The 24,242-nt window shown below is 36.5% G+C and overlaps 1 protein-coding gene across 2 annotated transcripts in view; it reads left to right on the plus strand.

Moving 5' to 3' along the window:
- LOC128994097 (muscle M-line assembly protein unc-89-like) overlaps positions 1 to 24,242 on the plus strand; it is a 264,007-nt gene that overhangs the window by 99,594 nt on the left and 140,171 nt on the right. For both annotated transcript variants that reach the window (XM_054418357.1, XM_054418358.1), the window contains 15 exons: positions 238 to 425; positions 928 to 1,179; positions 1,898 to 2,023; positions 3,058 to 3,238; positions 4,736 to 4,890; positions 5,548 to 5,720; positions 6,132 to 6,243; positions 14,610 to 14,773; positions 15,071 to 15,295; positions 16,180 to 16,436; positions 17,106 to 17,266; positions 18,108 to 18,253; positions 18,811 to 18,935; positions 20,379 to 20,606; positions 21,005 to 21,137. In XM_054418357.1, the coding sequence (XP_054274332.1) occupies positions 238 to 425; positions 928 to 1,179; positions 1,898 to 2,023; positions 3,058 to 3,238; positions 4,736 to 4,890; positions 5,548 to 5,720; positions 6,132 to 6,243; positions 14,610 to 14,773; positions 15,071 to 15,295; positions 16,180 to 16,436; positions 17,106 to 17,266; positions 18,108 to 18,253; positions 18,811 to 18,935; positions 20,379 to 20,606; positions 21,005 to 21,137 (2,626 nt within the window). The remainder of the gene's footprint in view (positions 1 to 237; positions 426 to 927; positions 1,180 to 1,897; positions 2,024 to 3,057; positions 3,239 to 4,735; positions 4,891 to 5,547; positions 5,721 to 6,131; positions 6,244 to 14,609; positions 14,774 to 15,070; positions 15,296 to 16,179; positions 16,437 to 17,105; positions 17,267 to 18,107; positions 18,254 to 18,810; positions 18,936 to 20,378; positions 20,607 to 21,004; positions 21,138 to 24,242) is intronic.

A 24,242-nucleotide genomic window follows, 5' to 3' on the forward strand; every position in this document is an offset into this window, starting at 1 on the left:
TTTTGACAGAATTGCAAATTAGGTGTCTCTTTCCGTTTCCTTACCAAATATGGTTACCCAGAACATCTAGTTGAAACCAAATTGATAAGAACGAGAGAAAATCTGCTCCTACTGTATTTTAGAAGCCTCAAATTGCTGTGGTTCCTGAGAGTTTGTTCATTGCACAATATATTTTCTTATGTCAGTTTCAATTTATATCGTGCTAAATCAAACTTGATATTTGGCTGCTGCTCCTAGGTATCGGACACGGTTGTCTGATGGACTAGCCAGTCTGGAGATTACTGATGCCAAGGTGGGAGACTCTGGGAAGTACACTTGTGTGGCTAGTAACCCTCATGGAGAAACATCCACCACAGCCAACATCAAGGTGTTCTCCTATATGGAATCTGCTCCAGAGGCACCTGTCTTCACTCAACACATTCGAGGTTAGCAACATTACATTCAAATCAAAACCTAATAGCAGTTTGTTATTTTAAGTATTTGGTATTGTGTGTTTCAGAGTCATCAGGATTTATCATCAGTTTGTTTTTCAAGGGAATCTTTTGTTACGTAAAATAGCGTTTCGTTCCAGGTGTCGTGACTGCTCATCTTAGCAGCTATGTCACAAACAGTCATAAAACATAACATTGATATTAGTGTTTCCATCCTAGTATACATCTTCAGCTTTAGAGGGTAGATTGAAGAGAAATGTAAATTATTGTTCAAGCCTGTTTTAATCATCAGCGTTACCACCTGTATTTTTCATTGGAAATAACTGATCTTGTTGGAAGCAAAAACTAAACATATATATGAGTTATTACTATTAATATTGTAAGACAAGCAGAACTCTATTCTTTAAATCCTTACTAAGAGCCTTAAGATAAGAATCACAAGATATAAGATTTGTATGAATTAGTCTACATTAAGTATTTATTTATTGTTCTGCAGACCACTACAAGAGTATGTCTGATGAACTGGTGATCGAGTGCAGAGTGAAGGGTCACCCACTCCCAAGTGTCATGTGGACCAAGGACGGTCAGCCGCTGCGCTCATCGTCACGCTACCAGCAGAGTGTACTGACTGATGGCACGTGTCGTCTTGTCGTGCACGGGCCTGAACCTGCTGACTCTGGCTTGTATAAGTGTACAGCGGAGAATGCTGTGTGGTCTGAACAGACCTCGGCCAACATCACATTTGATGGTGAGAGCATGAAATAACAGATGTAAGCATATAGAATGTAAAAATACAACTGTGAAAATTGTACTTTTGGTTGTTTAGTTACATGACATGACGGTATTATTTGCTTTTTGAACTTTGTGGCTTTTTCAGTGATTCACATGTGACTATTTTTTATCATGATTTTCTCACATCTTATGAACTAAAAAATCGGAATAATTTTAAAACACACAGTGCAAAGAATAGGTTAAGCTAAAAGTATCACAATGCCCCATTCAAATTCCATCTGATACTGAAGGACTGAACTGATCCTGTCAACTCCCACCTAAGTTGTCCACCATGTTAATTAAATAAGCCTCTCACATATACACCTCTGTCTCAAACTGTGAATAGGGTCAATTCCCAAAGTACGAGATACTTAAGAAGTAAAAATGAAATTAATGACACTACAGGGTCTCATGAGTTTCACATCACACTTACTTGACCGATAAGGGATTCGAACCCTAGGGTACGGTGCTGTCTTACAACCGTAAAACAGTTCCACCATTGACTACACATTATGGTCTACTACGTTAACATATAAAAATAATAATAATAATTTGTTTATTGTAGTCGACAAAATACATTGTATTACGAACGTCAGATAATCAACATTATCTGTCAACCAAAATTCCAAGCGTAGTAGTTCTAAAAATTACTTGAAAAGTATCTGCAATGAAAATAAGTTAGCTATTTGCCTCAGGACGTGACAAATATTTGGCGGATAGTAGGAGTCTCACTGATCTCAAGTTGCCGAGGATCACCAACATTGTGTCTGACACTGCAGTGAGGGAAGGTGGAACAGTGGCGCTACAAGTGGCTATCAAAGGTAGGAAAAACGTTTATACTGCAGATTAGTTGTTACTTTTAAAATTAGGCTTTCACAATAGTTTATCCAACTATGGAGGCAAATTGTTAATACTTTAAACTATAATACCTTACTTTGAAATGGCGACCATACGATCGTAGGTATTTCAAGTATGAAAGGAGATGAGTGTTGTTGGCGAGGCCAAAAATCACTTGGTATGGATGTAAGATAGAGTAGGCCTACTAGTGCCTAGGTTGTAAGGATATTTGTGAGGATAGCAACCTTAATAGACTAAATATAAACTGGCACAAGAAACACAAAACGACAAAACTTTACATTTTACGTGAAGATTGGAATATTTCTCTGTCACAGACCTTTCACCTGAAGAAGGTTTGATTTGGAGAAAGAGGACCCGTATTCATTTCTTCCTGATTAGTGATTATGGACTCTTTTCCATTGATTTCACACAAAAATTCTTCTATTTCTCACTAAGCCTTCTATCCTCACAAAAATCCTTAAAACATTTCTAAGCATGTTCTCGGCTAACTAGAGCAGTTAATGGTATAAAAAAGATAACTAATTGCTTACTAATAAATCCTTTACTTATCTTCAATGCCAAAAGTGGTGCATCTAGTAATTTAGGTAAGACTACTGAACTTATAATCAAACATAAGTGGGTTTTTATTCTCAGTAGAGATACATTGTTGGATTGACATTTGGATTTCACAGCCAATGAAGATTCTGAATCCACCATTAAACCTCTTTCATTCAAGCTGAGATATGGATGTTTGGTATGTACCTTCAATTTAATTTAATAAAGACTTTCTGCCAAAATTAATAATAATAAATTGTTATATATAAAGTGAAACCAAATTTTTGTAATGTTATGATGAATTAGCTTTTATCAGCTAACCCATCACTTGTTGTAATGACAGATTAACTTTTTTCAGCCAACCAAATCTAAATTTCTCCTGATAAATCATATTTTAATCATAATATCATTCGTACAGATTTTAGATGAATAAACATTTGTCACAATGCATTTTTTACTAAAGGCACTCCCAGAGCGGAGGTGACGTGGTACCGAGGTTCTCAACCTCTGCCCAAACGGTCCTCTCGGTTCCGGTACCTGGAGGATGCCGGGGTCTACTCCCTGGTGATGACTGAAGCTTCTGCCTCAGAGGCTGGCATATACACTTGCAGAGCCAGCAATGCTCATGGATACAGGGACACTAGGTAATGTGATATGAGATGATTCCCTTGTACACTGGATGATTTAATTTAACCTGCCATAACACTATTATGTTACACTATTTACAGTTTTAGAACTGACCTGGAAGCATTAACCAGCCAATACGTCCACAACATTGTTGTACTAAGAATCGCTCTCAGGGATGCTCATACTGAAGTCGATATCTATACGTTGTTGGTGTGAGCACTAAGAAGGTTTTTTTTATTCTAATATTCTAAATAACTTCTTGATCAGCATTGTACGTGTTATTAAATTTACGGAAAGTAAATAAAAGAAACGTCTTTTAACACTTAAAACATATATTTACGCTTATACTGTTATTCACAAGACGGTAAATATACAAAAAAGATGGTAAGTGATGATTGATTTCGATTGGACACTCCAATCATCATCAGACCCAATAGTTAGTTCTCTAACTGATCCCCAGTATATGGAGCTTATCATAGTGTCCCTTTATTCAAGGTCGTGCCCAACGATGTTGCAATGGTGCAATTTCCTCCACTGGCCGATTTACTTTTCGCAGTCACTTCATGACTAGAAACACACATAATCAGCCACACGCTCTGTATCACTATTCTTAAACTATGGCTATTGTTTTGAATCTTGAAATAATTACCAGAAATGATAAAATAATTATTTCACAAACAGATTAGTAGGCTTCTTTATTTTATTCCAAAGTCTTAACTGAACCTTTAAACAATTAAATTAATTCAATACAAAATATTTAACATGTGATAAAACAAAACACAGTAGTTTAGAAAAAAATATAACAGTCAGATTAAAAGGAAAATCAATGAAGTGAAAACATATTCAATAAAGTTCACAACAGCTATGTTAAGCTCATTAATACCAACAAAATGTAATGTTTACTCATTGACAATCACACCTATAAAACCTCTATCTGTTAATTGTGATTTGTTTTAATTTGTAACACACTTTCAATAATAATGATTAAAAATGTTTAAACATTAGAATTGCACAGACACTCCATATACATTAGTGCTACAACTGGCTGAGTTGGCCAAGACCCCAGTGTTGCCAGTTTTCCTTTGCTGCATCCTTGTATTACAGGAGACTATGTCATTATCCTATATTCTCCTTATCTGGCTTGTTTCAAGGAAAGTTATTCTGTTACTGAACATCTCAGTTTATATTTCAAACTTTTCATAAACTTTTTACTTCATTGCAACATTCAAATCTTGTTTAACTTGTAGCACTGGCACGGCAACTCTATAACAAAATCGAGACGCTGTTAAATTCTTTGTTGGTACCAACTAGGGGAACCAGCTCATTGGCTCTAGGTTGTATGTACAACCCCACAATTCCCTATTCCCCTAGTTCAGATGTACTGAGTACAATGTACTTAATCTATTAGTAAAAATGGCGGCCAACAGCTCACAATTCTCTCATTCACTCAATGATAACTTAGCACAGTGTTAGTTGCTGGAAAGTCAATGGCTAAACAAACTGTTTGTTCACAGTGTGAATGTAGAGATTGTTGGCACCGCTGGAGGGTCGACTTCTGGTAGAGGTAAACCAGCCATGTTTCTGTCCAGACCAGACACCAGCATGAGCATAGCCGTGGGTGAAGATGTATCCATCTCCTTCCGTGTCAGTGGCGACCCCAAGCCTAGAGGTGATCTGATTAATGGTTTCAACCAATAATAGAAAACCAGGAATTTTGAATCTAAAAACTTAACTAAAACTTAAAAGAATGGAATAACAAAATTCATATCTGTAAATTCTTTTAGAGTAAATTGTAATACTCTGATTTACTGGCTGCATAAAAAAATATGCAGTGAATAGCTGCAAGATTTTTTTTTGTTTTAACTTCTAATCTCACAGAAATAAATATTTCAAAATATTTAAAAATTAGCTTACCCGTAACTTGAATAGAATGACACTTCATAAAGTATCAATTTAGTTTTGACTGGATGACTATTACCTAATTATTTAGGATAGGAAAGCGGAAATGAATTGAGAGATGTTTGTATCTAAGACGTCTATATAGTGACGGGACAATAGAAGGCCAATGACTAAAGGCTTGAAGGCTTGTCTTTCTTTTTCACACAGACACAATTATCAACCTTATTAAAAAAAATTGTATGTTATTCTTAATACCATTTCAATCAGATATCTTCTTTCAAAGGATTTTATACGGAAATAAATTTTATTTGTTGAGATTTTAAGTTTATGAAGTAAACACTTTTAGCTGGGTGTTTCTTAGAGTTTGTTTTATCTAGAGACTTTTTTTTTTAATTTGTCGTGGTCTAATTCATACCTTTGTCTCTAGTGTCGTGGATGAAGGGTATGAGAGACATCACCAACAACCTCAGAACATTGAAGGAGACTGTCAATGACTACGTTAGACTAACACTCAAGCATGCTACCGTCATGGACGCAGGAACTTACTTCATAATGGCCAAAAACATCTATGGAGCTGACCACGCATTTGTCACAGTCAGGGTGAGTAAAAATGTGTGTGTGTTTGTTGTAAGAAATTAATTAGTAGTAATTATTGATCCAAACGATTTTGAATCTTCGTTATTAACATATATTTAATTGTCCATCAGCAATCCTGAGAATAGACAATAGACAATGTTCTTTATGTACATATTCGTGAGAGAATAGTACATGCCTCAAATGTACGTGTATTATGCGTATATGAATGTGAGAGTATACACAATAAGCTACTTAGCTCTACTTAGCTCAGTTTCAGCTTCGATGCAATCCCATGGTCTACTTATAAGCCTGGCCCCCTGTTTGAAATCCTGTATGCTAACATTAAAGTTCTAAAACAGTTTGTGAAATTGATCCTTCCACTAATTAATTTTGCATGTTTATTAGCAAACTTTTGCAAAATTTGTATTGTTACAGGTGAAGCAGCGAGCTCGCTCATTGACACCGACTCGAGCCACAATCTGGAGTGCTCCGGACACATCTACAATCCTGAAGGACATTCACGAGTCTACCAGAGCGCTTGTTAACGGTAAGTGGATTCCAATCCATCATAATATTGAAGGCTATAAGAGAACTCCAAAAAAAGTTCCCATCACTTAGTGTTAACCTTTTGAACCAAAGGAAATTTTTATTGTTTGAGCTGCTTTACCGTTGACTTTTAAATACTAGTGTAGACATCCCATCTATATCAATGAACTTGCTGCAACCTATTAAAAAAAGAACAGAATCAATATAGTTGAATGAGCCTCTTTCTGAGCGCGCTCCTTTTTAAATTCTATTTTTCTCTTGGCTTTTACTCTTACTTACTCTTACTCTCAGGGCCATGCATATTTAAGAAGATATTTGGCCGCACCAACAAAGCGTCTCCATCTTGCTCTATCCTCTGCATCCTCCTCAGTTGCTCCTAGCTGCTCCATGTCTTTCTTTACTTGGCCCCACCATTTTTGTTTTGGCCTTCCTCTCGGTCGTCTTCCTTCGGGATTTCTTAGTAAAACTAATTTTAACTTATTTTGCTCCTCTCTTCGTAAAACATGTCCAGCCCATCTAACTCTTCTACACTTAAATTCACACACCACATCTGGATCTCTGTAGAGTTCTCTCAGTTCTCTGTTGTGTCTCTTCCTCCATTCACCACCTTCATAAATTGGTCCATATCTTATTTTCGAATGTGATTAACTTCTTTTCTTCTTTTTTATTCGGTTTCCATGTTTCAGCTCCGTATAATAATACTGGGCTGATTATTGTCTTATAAATTCTAACTTTGGTGTTTTTTGACAGTAACTTAGAGGACATCAGTCTGTTGCAAGCGTAGAAACATCTGTTTGCCAGATTTAGTCTATTTTGAATTTCTATTTCTTCTTTGTTTTCCCTGGATAAGATAACCCCTAAGTACTTAAAATACTAAATCAAAATATCTTGGCTTTTGATACAAAAAATTGTTTGACTATTAAAAGACAATGTTTTGCCATAGTTTACATTACATAATAAGTTGTACTTTTATTTTGACCTGGTTGAAAATTAAAAGTTAGCGTGTATAAGAGAAATCAGTTGATTGACTTCAGCACACTCTGCTGCAGGACAAAAAAAACTGCTGTAGGCACAAACTATGTTCATTTTTGTTCTAAATTTTTTTCATAGGTTTTAACTTAAAAATGAGAATCAGATGTCTACTTCTATTACTACTGAAAAGATTAATTTATTTTTATTATGCTTTTACCTATGCTATTTACATAAATCTCCAATGTTTAAACCAGTTTTGGGGGACACACACATTAAGAATAAGTCAAAATCAAAAGTTGTTGCAAGTTGTGGTGAAAAGTAGCTGATTTTATCCACATACAATTGTTTTAGAACTAGTAACTATAATTCTGTCAATGACCATTGAGGTAAATTCTTCCGGTATGTTGACTGATCAGGTAAAATTCATAAGGAATCCATTACCTCCAATTAACCAAACGGTTCCCTGTTTATTTTATGTGGTTTCCATCCCCCTAGCTCTACCCTACAAAGCTTAGTTTACCCTTGAATTATGTCAGTTTCCTAGAATGGAAGACAAAATTTTTAAACTCAAACTTTAGATCGCCAAGCTATAAAAAAATTTTGTCTATCCCTTCAACCTGTAGTTCTAAGCTTGTCTCCAAGGTCACAGCATTTAAGGCTCAGATTTCACCTGTTTTCGCCAAAAAATGCCAAAAGATAGCTGTAAGTTAAGGTTTTATTATGTTAATCATGATATAAAGTATATCTATCTTTGAGGGTTGATAGATCGAGTTTTCATAATCTCTTAATCTCTGGCAGCCTCCATATCAACAATTGAATGTGTACTTAGCCCGAAGACAAGACATTTTTCAATACCCCACTCATAATTTAAAAAAATATGAAACAAGTCCTCTCTATATGGGGTTAAAAATTTACAATAAAATTCCAAACTCCTTAAAGCAATTAAACTTAGCAAAATTTACAGGCAAAATCAAAACAGTTTTAGTAGAAAAAGCATATTACACTCTTGAGGAATTTTTCAACGACTCCTGGTAACAGACACCCAATCTCTCATCAACCTCTCCTAACATAAACAGTTCCACCATGCTGTAGCTTTGTAGGGGTAACTTACTGGCTAAATCCTAGGTTTTTTATATACCTATTTAGATTTCCTTATTTATTAGAAACCTTGACAATGTACCTGTCTGTGTATTACATTTGTAATAACTTTAACAGATGTTATGTGCAATAAAGAATTGTCATTTGTCATTTGTCATTTAGCTGTTACATGTGAATTCAGAGATGTAAGGAAGGGGTGGAATTCACACTGGCATCTTTATACCCAAGCAGTAACCCCCTTCATCTATGTCAAGCAGCAGTACCTTGATTACACTCTGTCCACCTGATAGGATAGTTGACAGACTTACTTTGTTACTGATACACTATGGTGTGTAGTTTTAGGTGAAGTTGAATGATGGGTGTCAAATAACGAAATAACCCATCAAATAAATTATTGAACCCTGTAAACAAAAAACTGTGGAACAAAACTGAGCATGTTACAGTGGAACATTCATACCCTTGTTGTGTGACACTTTTACTGACTGTTGTCGAATGGCCATCTAGAAACCATGTTTTGTTTATATGTTCTATGTTAATGAATGATTTTTGTTGGGCTGTTTGAAGGAAAAGTAAGTTAGGTGTCCATGCTGAAGCAGTAGTCATATCCAGATATAGAAGAAGCAATAGGAAACATATGAGCCTTGTGTTTGTTTGTAACGTAAATAGCTTTTCATTAAACCAAATATAACCAATTTTAAAGCATGTAATTTGGCACGGGTAAAACTGAAATTCAAACAAATACACCACTTAAATTTACAAAGATTTTATAATCTTATATAGGCTATTAAAAATTGGTTGGATCAGTGATCAGTTAACAAACCATTGATATAGAGGATTTTTAACTTAAACAAAGCAATATAAACCTTATTTATAAAGTTAAATATTGCAATTGCAATACAAGCATTTTTCTATATTATACTATGAATTAACGACCAAGTATTTTTTTGTAGAGTCCTCTTCTACAATCTAAAAAAAAATTGCTCAGTATTAACTATCAAGGCAAAACCCATATTGATTTATGCTGACCAGCTTAAGGGACATGCCAAGTATGTTTGGCAATTTTTAGCTCCCCAAAATAACAACACAGTTTTAGAGTGATTAATGTTTTTGTGTGAAAGCCAAATTTTTGCAAGGTAAAGTAAAGAAAAAAACATGAAATATTATTTTTGTAGACCATCATCTGAGTAAAGGCTTCTTAGTATTCATTTTCAAACTAATTAGACAATTGTATTAACATGAATTTTAGTAGCATGCAAAAGTTGTGAAGTCAACTGAAAGTTTCATGCAGCAGAAATTTCTTCCAGGAAAACTTGAGAGTACGTAATCATACTCAACTTACAATGGATTGTGAAACAACGGCAGATCAAAGAAAGAGTTTTGCGGAGTGAGTGTGGTCGGTATTTCTGGAATGGTTATTAGTGGCGCTAACCTGCTATGTATAGAGGTCCAGCTGGATCCATATGGATATCATTGAGGCTGAGGCTACCTGCCTGCCAATACGTGGCGCCAGACCGTGTGTGGTACTAGAGCGTTAAAAACTGTTTTGAGAAACATCAGGACCTTCAAAGGATTAAGCCATTCACCGTAAATTTTAATTTTGATTGCAGCATTTCTTTAGCTTCTTGTACAACAGTCAGTTTGAAATTTTATAATTTTAGCCAATAGTAAGAGGGATCCCCCAACAACCATAAAGTCACCACAGTTGAAAATAAGTCATAAACCAATTATTTTAAATGGCATCTTTTATGTCATTTCAAATATCATAGTATTGAAAACTATGGTAGGAATTTGATTTTGACGCCATTTAAATATTTTGTCCTATAGTAAAAAAAATTACAGTTGGTCTATACTGATACAATGTCTACGGTAATTTAGTATGCATTTGGTTATATGTATCAATAGTCACTAAGCACAGATTTCCTGTGCAGGGATACAATGGATTTGTAAATATATGTATGCAACTTAAATGTATTATTGAAATAGTTAATTGATTATATTTCATTTAAATCATACTCGATTGACTTAACTGTTGATAAAGATGGGCCAATTTGGAATACGTTTGTGGTTGAACATGAAAGAAGGGTTGTCAGGGGAGCATGTTGATTATGAGGTTAGGTGCTTTCAAAGACAGTAAATGCTTAAACCAGACCTTGATCGCTGGTAACAGTGCTCAATTTGCTTTGGAACGTGGTGGAACAGGGTTCTGGTACTTCTCTTTTGGAAAGATAAAAATATTGGTATTAAATAGGTACAAATCACATTATATAGCTTACAGTTCCTGCACCTCATTTTTACAAATATAGCACTGGCTAGTAGTAACATTATAGTATGATAGTGTTTAGTATATCCTGTAGCTGTATACAACTATGTTAGCACAAAAGTTGATTTAAGTTAACTACAAAAAATGTATTTATTTAATAACCTTTTCCACAAAATTAATATCATGTGACTATTGTATGATTTTTTTTAAAAGTTGCATCCATCAAACTGTCTTTCAGTCTTACTGGTAGTACGTTATCCTATTATATATTTGAATATCAGTCTTTGTGGCAAGAATGTTTAGTACTCTTACATGCTTCTGTGGTCTACAACAATGAAGGGGGTGGGACACACTTTGTTTATCAACAAGTGGAAGGAGGTGATCAGGCTATTTTTACTCAGTGTGTGACAGTGAGTGGCTCTGGGAAGTGGTGAAGTGTCGGATAGTGAAGTCTCTAGATGGTTGTGAAAAGTGTTGACTCCCTGCAGGCACTAAGGTCTGCCTGGGCACAGCGAGACTGCCTTATCAGTGAATTCCTACACTACCTTACTGATTACCAAGGTGAAAATTGTTAAAGGAATAAAGAATTATCCTGATAATCTCTTAAATAAATATTCTGCCTTATCCAAAGCAATACCCACAACACAACTAATTCATTGTATCTTCAAGTGTTTTTGCCTGATAACAATATTTTTCATAGAATAACAGAATAATCAAATATTCCGAAAAACTGCTCGAACAGTTTTGATAAAAATGTAGTATTCCCATTTAACTCTTAACAAAATGGTTCAACTCCCAATGCTGTAAAAATGTTATTGCAACTCTTGTGATTTTGTCTATAAAATATTATAGTTTCTTCCACTCCTTATGATAAGGGTTGGCAAAACTAAAGAGAGAAAGTAGGCCTATGTGTCACATTGCTGATACCGTACTGTTTATTTTATTTTAAAAATCTTAGCTTTAAAATTTATTTATAAAAATATTAAAAAAAATTTAATTTATTAAATTAACTATTAAATTAATGAAAATAAATTAATCTAAAACATTAAATAAAAAAATCTAAACTTTGTAGTTTGTATACAAGATAAGATCCTAACATCTTTTTACCTTACTTTCAACCCTAACATACCTAACAAGATAACCAATTTTTTACCCGAAATATAATGGTTTCCTTTAGAAATTTCTAAAAATTAATGAACCAATTTGATAAGTTTTTGTAAAAACTTAGAAAGTTTGTAAAAAGTTGCATATATACCAAAGTTTTCTTAAATTATTCCTGTATTGAAGCCAAGGCAATAAATTTAAATGTGGCATTACTTCTTGATTGTCTTTTTAATTTGCGATCGTTACATCACAATGGGAGAAATCACTGGGATTTTTTTGTCTGGCAACCTCAATGACAACAGAATAGTTTCATTACGCCAGCCAGTGTCTTACACTGTGGTATGTCAGGTACAGAATGGGGCCTGTCCACAAAACTCGGTTATTTCTGGCATCTGACGAGTAGCCAGCGCTGTTATGAGTCACAAAATGGGCTGGATCATCATCAGATCTTATTTCTTCAGGGGCAGTGCCCTCCTTTTCCACATTCAGTATTAATGAAGGTTTTTTTTGTTTGGATTTGGTTTACCAAAGGAACATAGTCGGATATCATAATTTATGCTTCAATTAAATTTTAAATACATCACCTTTGGTTAAGCATTACAACAATGTTGTCAATAGGGATAAAACTATTACTGTAGTCTACATGGTGAGAATTAGATAATCTCTACAGATAAGTTTCTCTAATCTAGAAACATGATTTATTCAAATTGCTAATTTATGTTTTTGAGTGGCCCCTTATCAAATCATTGACTTTTGTTTCCTAAAGGTTATCCCATCTACAATAAAATCCATCCCAGCTATAACTACTTTTTTATTTGTATGGAATTTAAATTAACAAATGAGCCACTCTCAGCATGTGGAGTTGTCAAAATGCTAGAAACAACTTTTACTGCCAGAGCGATTTTTGTTGTCTGTTTTTTGTTTAGGCTTCCGGTTTGGATTCTCAAAGGGCAATTCTTCATCAAACCGCAATTTGTCAATTTTTGTTCATTTAGAACATCACAGTTTTTTTTAGAACAACACACAAAAAGACATAAACAAACACAGACCAAACCACGAAAATACAAAATATGTGGCTAATTATAAAAAAATTAAAATGTGCTGGGACGTATGGCGTGGTAGATTGCTCTAGACTAGTACCTTAGAAAAATATTTTTTTTAACCTGATGATGTGTTAATGTTTAAATAATGAAAATTGACACGGTAGCCTAAACAGACTACTAGAATCACTCTGGCAGTTAAAGATATTTAAACCATTATTATATTACCATAAGTGATTCGAAGGCTAACAACAACATGATGCTATTTTTCCTCTTAGGTTTTTATTCTTCTATGATTTATGTGGCGTCGAAGATGCTATGTATAGCGTACAGTAAGATGCTCTTTCAGCAAGTCTGTGTACAAGACTCATCAGTAATCGATTAATTAATTTACTCATCCAAACTGCTCCATATCAGATGCTTGCCGATATGTTTTGTCGTGTCCATGTCGTGTGCGGCAAATATAATTGCTTCTTTAGTGTTTCTACGTTTTGTTATGAAAATATTAATGCAGCTTGGGCCCACAGTAGGCAAAGTATTTATTAATAGTTGAGTAGCGACTGGTGAAATGCTTTGTACAAGACCAGCTTTATTTGTTTAATCTCTCAACTAATAAAGACAGCTGGATAAGAAATAATACCGTCACTAAACCTTCTTGTAGCCTCGTTGCTTTGGGAGTTCATATACATGGAATACTAAAGTCACAGTCTGGTTCTCTGCAAGCCCAGGATTACAACACCAGGCGTACAACAATCATTTCAATTTTGTTGAATTTTAATTGTTAACTCTTTAAAATCCAAAGTTTGATATATCATATTCGAGAGTAGCATAACCAAACTTCCTCTTACAACTCTAGACAAGTAAAACTCAACAAAATGTGCTGAAAGTATCTGACATACACACAACCTGGGTGTCAAGCTTAGAACTACTACACTTTTGTTGACCAGTGTCATTGTGGTAGAGTGTTAGGTCTCTGATCTACTGTTGAGCAGTCTGAGGTGTGTTGTGTCTCCCTATCAGCTTAATCAGGTGTAGTGTGAGATTCATGACAAGATCACCTGTTTCTGGCAGAGCTACGTAGGAAGGCCTTTCTTAAATCAAGATAAACAGTGGTCAGCTTGGGTAGGAGTTAACGGGATATTGAGAGTTGGAATCCTATCTTGATTAGGTCTCCCAACGAGTTAATCTGTTTTGGATCAGATCAAAGGTGGAATATTGCATAAGATGAATTAATTGTAAGTTTAACCTTATCAGACATTTTGCTATTTTTTCTTATCCTTAAGCCCCGTTCACACGGGGCGAGTTTACACGCAGCTAGTAAAATAGCTCAGTGTGAACGACGTACTCGCTCAAAAGCTGCTTGTAAAAAAGCTCTGGAAAAAGTTGACGCTGCCGCTACTTTACACGCCAACTCGCCAGCTTTTGAGCGAGCAGGCGTGTAAAGTAGCCCAGTGTGAACACAGTCGCTTGTGCTTGTGCGCTTGTTACTCAAAAATGTTGGAGGATTTGGTTCAAGCCAGCTACTGAGCGAGTGGAAAAAGCATCGTGTGAACAACTACAAGCGCACTCGCCGGCGTCTTTCTACACGTCTGCGAGTTGGCGAGTGGACAAGCTCCGTGTGAACAAATACAAGCACACTCGCCAACTTGCCGGCTTCTTACAAGCTGGCGTGTAGCTTGTAAACTCGCCCCGTGTGAACGGGCCTTTACTATGTGTCTCTAGCAAATCCTGGGTTTAAAATCACTTTGATTTTTAAGTTTCTAAGATTGAACGAAGCTGTGGCAAAAAGAGACATACTTTATTCACTGAATATAGAGCTTTAGGGATTAATAAAACAGTGTAACAAGTCTAGTACATATTTTAGTATTGTACAAGGTAATGTTCTGTTTGTAGATGTGCCAGGTCCTATCAGCAGTGCGCCAGTGGTCTCAGACTGTGGCAAGAACTGGTTGTCTCTGTCATGGGGCAAACCTGAGCACCGCGGCGCAGCTCCTGTACTGGCTTATAAAGTGGAGTCATGGTTACTAGGAACTGAGGGTGGCGCACACTGGACTGAGGTTAGTTAATCATGTAACAGCTTTTAGAGGTTGATTTGATTGTGATAAAGCACAAACAATTATGCTAACAAATATATACAAAACTAATAATAGATGCACAACAGGTTACAATAAAACATAACATTTATATTTTGTCCCAACATAGGACTTAGTGAGTTTATTGGAGTTATTTTGTTTCTTCAATCTAACCTCTTATTAGGACCTCTTTGTATCATATCTTACCAACTAAATCAACTAATTATTCCAAACTAATTAATTAATAATGCAAACTTCAAGGGTTTATATTTTGTGTTCCAGCTTGGAGTTACTCCCATCAACAGTTTCGATGTGTTCTTCCTGAAACCTGGATCCGAGTACCAGTTTCGTATAACCACCCGTAACCGGTATGGGTGGGGCGAGTCGGTTACAACAACAGAGCCTATCTCTGTAGGCAATGCGGCCAACTTCCCACCAGACATTGTGCGAGACTTGCCTGGTCCTCTGAAAGCACTGCAGGGAGACAATGTTACATTGGAGTGTGAGGTTGGTGGATCAGGTTTTCTTCATTTAAAAGCATTATGGGTAAACAAAGGCTGTTATTTATTATTTATATTTAAAAAATTAAATAACTGAGAGCTGGGTGGTTGTATCACTTACCTAGTAGTTTGAAGGTAGCTGGATTGGTCTGAGAAAGTAGCTTTATGATGGCTTGTAACTGGACCCAGTTGTCCATATTGACTGGATTTTTCATAAATATTCCTGGCTAAGAAACAGCTGGCTTAGTCAATAAAACAGCTGCACAGTGCACTGATAAGTTCAATTCTTTCTATACTTATTTTGCAAACTTTAACAGCTTAAAACTTTTACCTAAGTATGAGTCGCTGTCTTATAAGAATTTAAAGAAACTGGTTTGAAAACTATTATGGTAGATACTGAATATTGAAGTGGAAATGGAATAGCTATAATTCCAAAGGGAGATGATCAGTTTACCTTTATTACAGACTAAGATCAGCTGTTTCTGTAGCTACTAACCCAATGATCAAACACAGCTGTGTTTAGTTTGAAACCATAAAAAAACTGCTAACATTTTAAAGAATTGAACTGGCAACATTTAGATTGCTAGGCGAGTACTTCAACTACTCAGCTACAGCCTACTTATCATCATACTTGATCATACTTGACTTATCATCATAGAACTTGATTATTGTTCTTTGGAGAAAGTTTTTGAAGGCTCTATGATAACTTTTTCTTTCTATGGTTTTTAACTGTCAATTGTGACATTTTTAATAAATTTTCTGTTGACTATGTACTAAAAACTTTTTATGGATATATTTTTATGAAATGGTTAAATAATTTTGAGCCTTGAGCAAGTAATTGGCCTGTATCGCTAATTTAAAAATATATCCTACAACGCCATATGCCTACAGATTAATGGAGACCCACCACCTACGATCCAATGGCTCAGAGACGGCCAGAATGTTGGAACTGTGGCAGCACTGAAGGGTCGAGTGTTTGTGGTGGACGATCAGCTGGTCCATCGTCTCATCATCAAACAGCTGACCGAGGATGACTCAGGCCGCTACGTGTGTGAGGCTGTTAACAAGGTGGGGCGAGCTTCAACGTACGCGAGACTACTAGTAGTCACTGATCCTCGTCTACTGGACGCTGACCGGAAACTGAAAGAGTAAGTAGTTTCTAAGGTACTTTTATCGGATGGATAAAATACCTAAATGGACTGGTTAAAATGTATATAGCTTTCTCCTTCCCAGTAAAACTGCTTGATATAGGTTTGTGAAGTACAAGTTTGAAACTTTTACGCAGGGTAGAATGTTAGATCCAATCAATGGCTAAAAGATTTAAGCCGTTGTCTCTTCAGCCAAGAGACAGCACTATAGATTGAGGTGTCCAAATCTGTTTTGGTTAGGTCAGGTGTGCAACTCATGAGGGTTTAACCTATCTTTGGTAAATCTTGGTGGGGAAGGATCTATTCATACACATCCTCTTATGATTCGATTAAATTCCTAGGTTTAGGCCTCTATCTTCCTCTTTTAATTCACTTTGTGTCATCTCACTCCTCAATTATTCACATTCCTCTTCTGCTTATTAATACACCTTCTACTACATCTTCCTCTTTTTCCTTTTCTTTACCACTTTTATTAAATTTTCACAGGAATTATCTTTTTACATTTTTCTTTTATGTTAGATAGAAATACTCTCACTGTTTAGCTGTCTTCAATTCATCTCTTGATCTTAATAGATCTTCTGATCCCTGACAGTCTCTGGGGAGTCATGGAGACTCCTCACTTTTGATCCATCTTGTTGGGTGACTAATCAGAATTTTCTTTACTGATAGGAGTCTGTTGGAGCAGCACGAGTCTGCACCACAGATCACCATGAGACTAAGAGACCGCAGAGTACAAGCCTCTTATCCTGTGAGATTGTCATGCCAGGTGATTGGCAGTCCGGCCCCGACAGTGACTTGGGCTAGTCATGGCCAGCCTATCACTGCTGACGGTGGGTTTCAGTTTATCCTATTTTATCAAATCAACTTTGACATGTAGTCATTTAAGAGTTGTGGAGGTGTAGATTAGGCCTCCATTTTTTACCATCCCACACCATTTCCTCTTCCTCCACCATTTCATCTCACTCCTCTCTTCTCCGCACCTCTCTTTGTCCTATCTATCATTATATTTTCCTGCCATCTTTCTCTCTGTTCGTTTCTTCCTATCTCGTTATCAAGTACATAGCTCGTAACAAGGATTGCTTTTACTTGTTTAAACATCTAGCTTAGTTTCTCCTCTACCAGTTCTGGAACGTCATTGTTGAATAGTTAAAATAAAATAAATTGGTATAAGACATACTAAGGCTATTTTAAAGAAAATTCAAGAAGTGTCACATCACTTCAAGTAAATCAACTCAACTCAACTCAATCAACTCTTAATAGCTCAAAATTCATGAGAATACGGTTTATTTTCAAGTTTAATGCAATTTGGCCTAGATTAGATATATTGTGAGTATAAAGGAAATTTTTTTTTACTTTGACTTAAAAAGACGTAGCTCAGGTAAAGGTAGAGGTAAATCAGTTTAAAATTTGAGTTGAAGTAAAGAAAAGTTTACTTTATTTCCTGCAATGACTACGAACGTACATAAGTGTTGCTGGTGTACATGGATGGAAAATTCAATATGATTTAGGTAGCTAGCAATTTGAGCCTTAGAAAAATGTTTTCCATGGGATTTTATTTTGTCATTCACTAGTGTTGGAACAAATTTTTAAATTAACTTGTATGTATCCAGTGTGTTCTTGTTACTCTCCTCCCTATAGATGAAGACGATGCTAACGTGAGCTGTGTTACAGATCGTCATCAGATAGTGCAGGAGGCAGACCACTTCCACACTCTGGAGATCTGCCGCACACTGCTGGAGGACAGTGGAGAGTACACAATGACAGCACAGAACTGTCTAGGAGCTGTTAGCTGTCACTGTCAGCTGGTGGTGGACAAGGTATACAGCAGTAAATCTTTAATACTGAACTAGCGGTCCATCCATCTATATTTACAAGCTATGGCCAATTGATCAAGTCAAACATCGTTGCGTTGATTGAGCCACACTCAGGCTATAATGATATTTTCCATTACTCCATTAGTTTTGCTACTGTAATGGTCGAGTCCACACAATATTTTTAAGTTAACTATAGAGGTATATAAGGAGCTCAATCTTTGATTGAAATTCAGAAAATTGAGCCGAGGTGAGCTTTGATTCAGAATGGCTCATTCAACCATGTTGTTTTCCAATATAAATTTGGCTACGACTACTCCATCGATGAGATGTCGAGATTGGTATATAAAAGTCAATGTTATTGCTAACCATCTGTTCTTAATTTTTGGGAGTCAAAAAGATTATTGGACGTCAACCTTAATTTAAAAGATAAATTATAAACTTTGTTTGACTTCTTCAATAGAGAGAAATGTATGTATTGCATCTTGCCAACAAGCTTAGTATTCATTATTCTTTGTTATTGTTGATTGTCCATTTGCCTGATGTGTTACTATGTTGTACAGGGTATCCGAGCGTATATATCCCCGGAGTTCATCTGTGAACTGTCCCCTGCAGTCACTGTCAGGGAGGGGGCAGAGTTGAGACTGTTTGCTCAAGTAGAAGCCTACCCAACTGTCAGCATCTCATGGTATGACTACTATGAATTTGTTAATACAACCAAACAGCATTAATAATCTTATCGATAGGCTAGTGTGTTGTAGTTTTGAATATTGAGAGTGGCAGACATCCCGTTCCCATGTTAAAGCTATAGCCAGTTTCAAAATGAAAATGAACATAATTGAATTGAGTCACCAACAGACTGTGTTAATGATGCCTATTACTGATTTTGAAACACCGACTCTTTAACCAAGCCAAATTAACAGGAAAAATACCTGTAAGCCATAGTACTGGTATATTTTATGCCATATAAAATTATTGAAAACTAAGAGAGAAAGCAGTATTACATAAACAAGACAATCAGTGAGATGTTCATTCAGTGTTCCATGCTGCTATTTGAATGAAAATTATGGCTGTAGCTGGTTCAGACATTATATGGGATGGCTACTGTTCGATGTGGGAGTTAATGAGAGTTGTGAGAAAAATGTTCACACATAAGTAAGAAAGTCCAACTTTGGAGGGTGAACAGGGGGATTGGGGTTCTGGGTGAGCTCACCACACAAAGGGTTCGTAATTCACTACGAACCACTGCACACATTTGGAAAGGGAGAATTTAGTTTTGTTAATCACTGTTACAAAGAGAGAGGTTTAAGGTGGTAGACTCCACCAAGAGCTGGTCAAGGACCAAGATTGCCAGAATAACGGCGAGACGCTGCACATATGTCCAATCGAGGAAAGTTTTAGACGCTAACTGAATAAAATTGTTTCGGGGAAATTTGAGTGTTCCATGAGAGGGAAAGAGATAAGAGATAGATCACGCCATATGACGTAGGCATAGGATGATTTTGAGGAGAATATGAGGGAGGGGAGTTGCCGTGGTGGGTGTGTGTGTAGGTAGAGTGGAGTACATTTTACTAAGACTTAAAAGCGAATATCCAAATTAATGTTACAATCTATGCACACAGTTAATTAAATGTTAATAAATTACTAGTAATTAATAATGAAAAATTATCAAATGTAAAAAACCATACAGAACAGCAGCTACCCTAGTTTAAAAACAATGGTTGTTGTCGTAACCTAACCGTTACGTTAGAAAAGTGGACAGATAACTAGAGAACCACTTACGTTCGTTGGTGGACATAGAAGAAGGAGCCGTGACGAAGCATCCCACTTCAGGGCTGAGTGCACAGTGCAGCCACTCCGCAAAACATAATAACTCTTCTGTTACTAATAAATTAAAACAACTCTACTGCTCATATGAAACTATAATAACTTCTACTACAGTTGTAATTAGGAAAGGTATATGAACTGACACTATTTTGTATGTGTACTTTATTTTCATAATAATGATCTACAACCCTTAATTTCATTAAAATGAATTAGTATTGTATTGAGTTAGAACTTGAAGATAAAAATGTTATTTCACCTTGATGTTTGAATATAATCTTTTATGTGTTATTCATTAATGCTCCAGGCAGAGAGATGGAGTGCGGCTTCGCCCCAGCCGACGACTAGTGATGACGCTAGACCCAGAGGGCCGAGTAGAGCTCGCGTTGGCACACCTTACTGAGAGAGATGCCGGTCTGTACACCTGCAGTGCTACCAATGCGGTGGGCCGAGCAGAGACTGTGTGTCAGGTGTTTGTGACGGGTGGTACACCTGTTGCGGCCGGAGTGCCTACGATCACCACATCTAATGTGCCGTAAGTAGGCCTGCTCATTCATTATTGTGTAAACTTGTTAAGTGTAAAAGACTCTTGTTATCAATTAATTTAGCTGTGCAGTAGTCTATTTACTTTTCCGTTGATTAAATTAGTGTTCTTACTTGTACATTGTCAAATCTTGGTGTCCGGGAGATAACCGTAAAAGGTAGATTACTGCAACACATGTAAAACCTCAGTCAGTATTTTTATGTGAGCCCTAGGTTTGTTTGTTGCAAGTAAAGTAAGGGACCAACTGGTGCAGTACAAGAATAAACTGAACTAAACAAATTAAATGGTGGCACCTGAACACAAACGGTCTCATGGCATTGCAGTCTTGTTTTTACCACATTGTTTTATTTACGTCTGTTGTTAAGTATGTGTCTTGTTGGGTGTTTCAGGTACTCCAAAGAGCCCAGGTTCGTGACCAAGCCTCGGTCCAGTGAGGCTGTTGAAGGAGACACTGTGGTCATCACATGTGAAGTGGTGGGAGACCCTCGGCCGGAGGTCATGTGGCTACGAGACTGGCTTAAGGTTAGTTTCCATTGTTGATGACTTGCCTTTCATTTACGTTATTCAGTTAACCCTTATTTGCACTCTCAAACTATACAGCGATTTGCATCATGCTTAAAAGTTGTATGTTTGTCCTTCATAACAAAACATAAAAATCTAGGTAATTTATATGTGTTTGGTGGATACAAAGACATAGCTCCTCATGAGTCACTCACAAGACCTGACCAAGACAAGTTTAGAATCTTTGAGTTTCAATGATATTTTTGAGCGGAGCGAGCGAAGCTCTTATACATCGACTCTTATGCATTTCGTAATACGCAAACTCCTCCTGGACGGCTGAATCAATCGTTTTCAAATTTTGCATGATGATAAAGACCATATCGGTGAGTGCCAACATCTATATGGCGTTAAAAAAGTCTCTCAGGAATCCGCCCCACTGGGTCTCAAAGTTTCAATGTAATCCTTATGGAAGCAGTATTTGATACATACATAAACATATGATCAGCTGTTGACTTTTGAATGCAGTAGATAAATAAATAGCTGATAGCATTATTCCACAGATATTAGAACAGAAACGGTATGGATCATAAATACAATCAAATGACGACACTAGCTTGAGGTCCGTGACGTATGAAGTGGTGAAGGAAGTAGTAAAGGTGAGCAGTCTGGAGTGTGGAAACTGTTTATGATTATATGACGATTAGAATAAGGTATCTGCATTACTAAAATTCTATGGGAAGGGAGGAAAACAGGTCCGCGACGAAGGAAGTGGTGAAGGAAGTAGTATAGGCGAGCAGTCTGGAGTGAGGAAACTGATTATGGCGATTAGATTAAGGTATCTGCATTCCTAAAATTCTATGGGAAGGGAGGAAAACAGGTCCGCGACGTAGGAAGTGGTGAATGAAGTAGTAAGGGCGAGCAGTCTGGAGTGTGGAAACTGTTTATGACGATCAGATGAAGGTATCTGCAATCCTAAAATTAAAATGCTATTGGAAGGGAAGGAAACAGGTCCGCGACGTAGGAAGTGGTGAAGGAAGTAGTAAAGGCGAGCAGTCTGGAGTGTGGAAACTGTTTATGACGATTAGATAAAGGTATCTGCATTCCTAAAATTCTATGGGAAGGGAGGAAAACGGTCCACGACGTAGGAAGTAGTGAATGAAGTAGTAAGGGCGAGCAGTCTGGAGTGTGGAAACTGTTTATGACGATCAGATGAAGGTATCTGTAATCCTAAAATGCTATTGGAAGGGAAGGAAACAGGTCCACGACGTAGGAAGTGATGAAGGAAGTAGTAAAGGCGAGCTGTTCAGGGTGTGGAATCTGATTGTGACCATTAGATTAAGGTATATGCAATCCTAAAATGCTATGGGAAGGGAGGAAAACAGGTCCGTGACGTAGGAAGTGGTGAAGGAAGTAGTCAAGGCGAGCTGTCCGGAGTGTGGGAACTGTTTGGACACACAAATTCAAAGCTTGTCAGTAGCTGTTACATCTGTTTTATTTCTTAATGGCTGAAGCAAAGTATAATGTTTTTTTTACTTAATAACATGTTCCAATGTCAAAAAACGAGGGCAGTTTTTGTGTATAATAAATTTGTAATTCACTTGTACGCCGCAACGAGGCACCTCGCCACTTACTGACATCGTTTGCAGCTCTGTAGCCGTATTGTACGCATGTACGCATTGCTATGTGTTTTTAAAATTGTTTTAACTATTTAATCTTCCACTGTGTGGGAGTTAAGTTCAGTGATACGTTTTTTATCACAAAAGAAACATATCCAATGCCGACATCCATCACCAGATGACTGAAGACTACGGCTCTAATGTAATGAGTTAGGGTAAAGTGCAGAAATGGATTATGAAGTGTAAAGAAAACCTGTGAAAACCTTTATCCTTTGCTGTCTTCTGTAAGAAGTCTGGGTACCCACCAAAAACACAATATCTGTCCAAAATGATAATTTTCACAGCCATTTTTATTTTTTAGACTCCCTAGCCTATTTCTGCACTTTCCCCACTATCATTGCATTCGGGTCATTAACTTCAGTCGTCTGGCGATGAATGTAGGCATAGATAGATTTATTGTAATCAAAAAACGTATCAATGACCTTATCTCGCACGGGGCAGGAGATTCGATAGTTTAAATATTTTTTTTACACATATCATAATGTACAAGTCAGCTACAGAGCTGCAAATGGTGTCATTCCGTTCACCAATGAAAATGATGCCAGTAAATGGCGAGGAGCCTCGTTACAGCGTTCAAGTGAGCTACAAATTTATATGCAAAAACGGCCATTGCCTAAAAACCGCCCACATATGATTGTTTTAATTTTAGCCCCAAATTATGTAAAAATAGAAAACAAAAAGATTTTGCAAGAGGCCCAGAATTTAACCAGAAAACGAAAATTAAGTATAACCGTTTTGAAATTTAATATGACACCCTTTGAACCATAAAAGAGATAATTATTTTTGTGGGGAAGAGGGAATGCTCAAATCCTTTGTGGTTGGAAAATGAATGTGGTACGATAACAAAAATGTTTAATATTAACTAAAAATCAATATGAGTACAGTATGCTAGAAACAGCTTATAACATTTAATTAGGAAGAATCTTTCTTTGAACCAAATAGATAGACGACTCCATGTACAAAGGGTAGGGAGTACAGGATAAAATTTCAATTGATTCAGTTGATTGGTGCTTGAGTTTTCTCAGAATAGGCAGCGTGTTTAGCCATCTGTGTAGGCCCTGAGCCCTCTTGGGCATCACAAACAGACCGACAGATATTGAGATAAGACCACTTCCAGCATTCTTAAAATCTTAAACGTAAAATAACAAAAAACTTCATGATTCTACCCTATGTACAGAAAAAACTCTTTATTAGCGAATTTCCCTATAGCGAAGTAGCTATTACCGTAGGTGGCACGGTAAGACCTAGACCCGGGACCGATTTACTTTTTCATTTTGATGTCCCCAGAGGCCAAAAACACTATTCGTTCAAATTTTTATATATGTATATATATATATATATATATATATATGGACTTATATATATATATATATATATATTATATATACATCCGTGAACGCAATAACTTGAGTAATTTTTGTCCGATTTTGATGAAATTTGGTTTAAAGGT

The sequence above is a fragment of the Macrosteles quadrilineatus genome, unplaced genomic scaffold, assembly GCF_028750875.1.
Source record: "Macrosteles quadrilineatus isolate MER2022 unplaced genomic scaffold, UCM_ALF_1.0 Scaffold_5__1_contigs__length_97177068, whole genome shotgun sequence".
Classification (NCBI taxonomy): Eukaryota; Metazoa; Arthropoda; class Insecta; order Hemiptera; family Cicadellidae; genus Macrosteles; species Macrosteles quadrilineatus.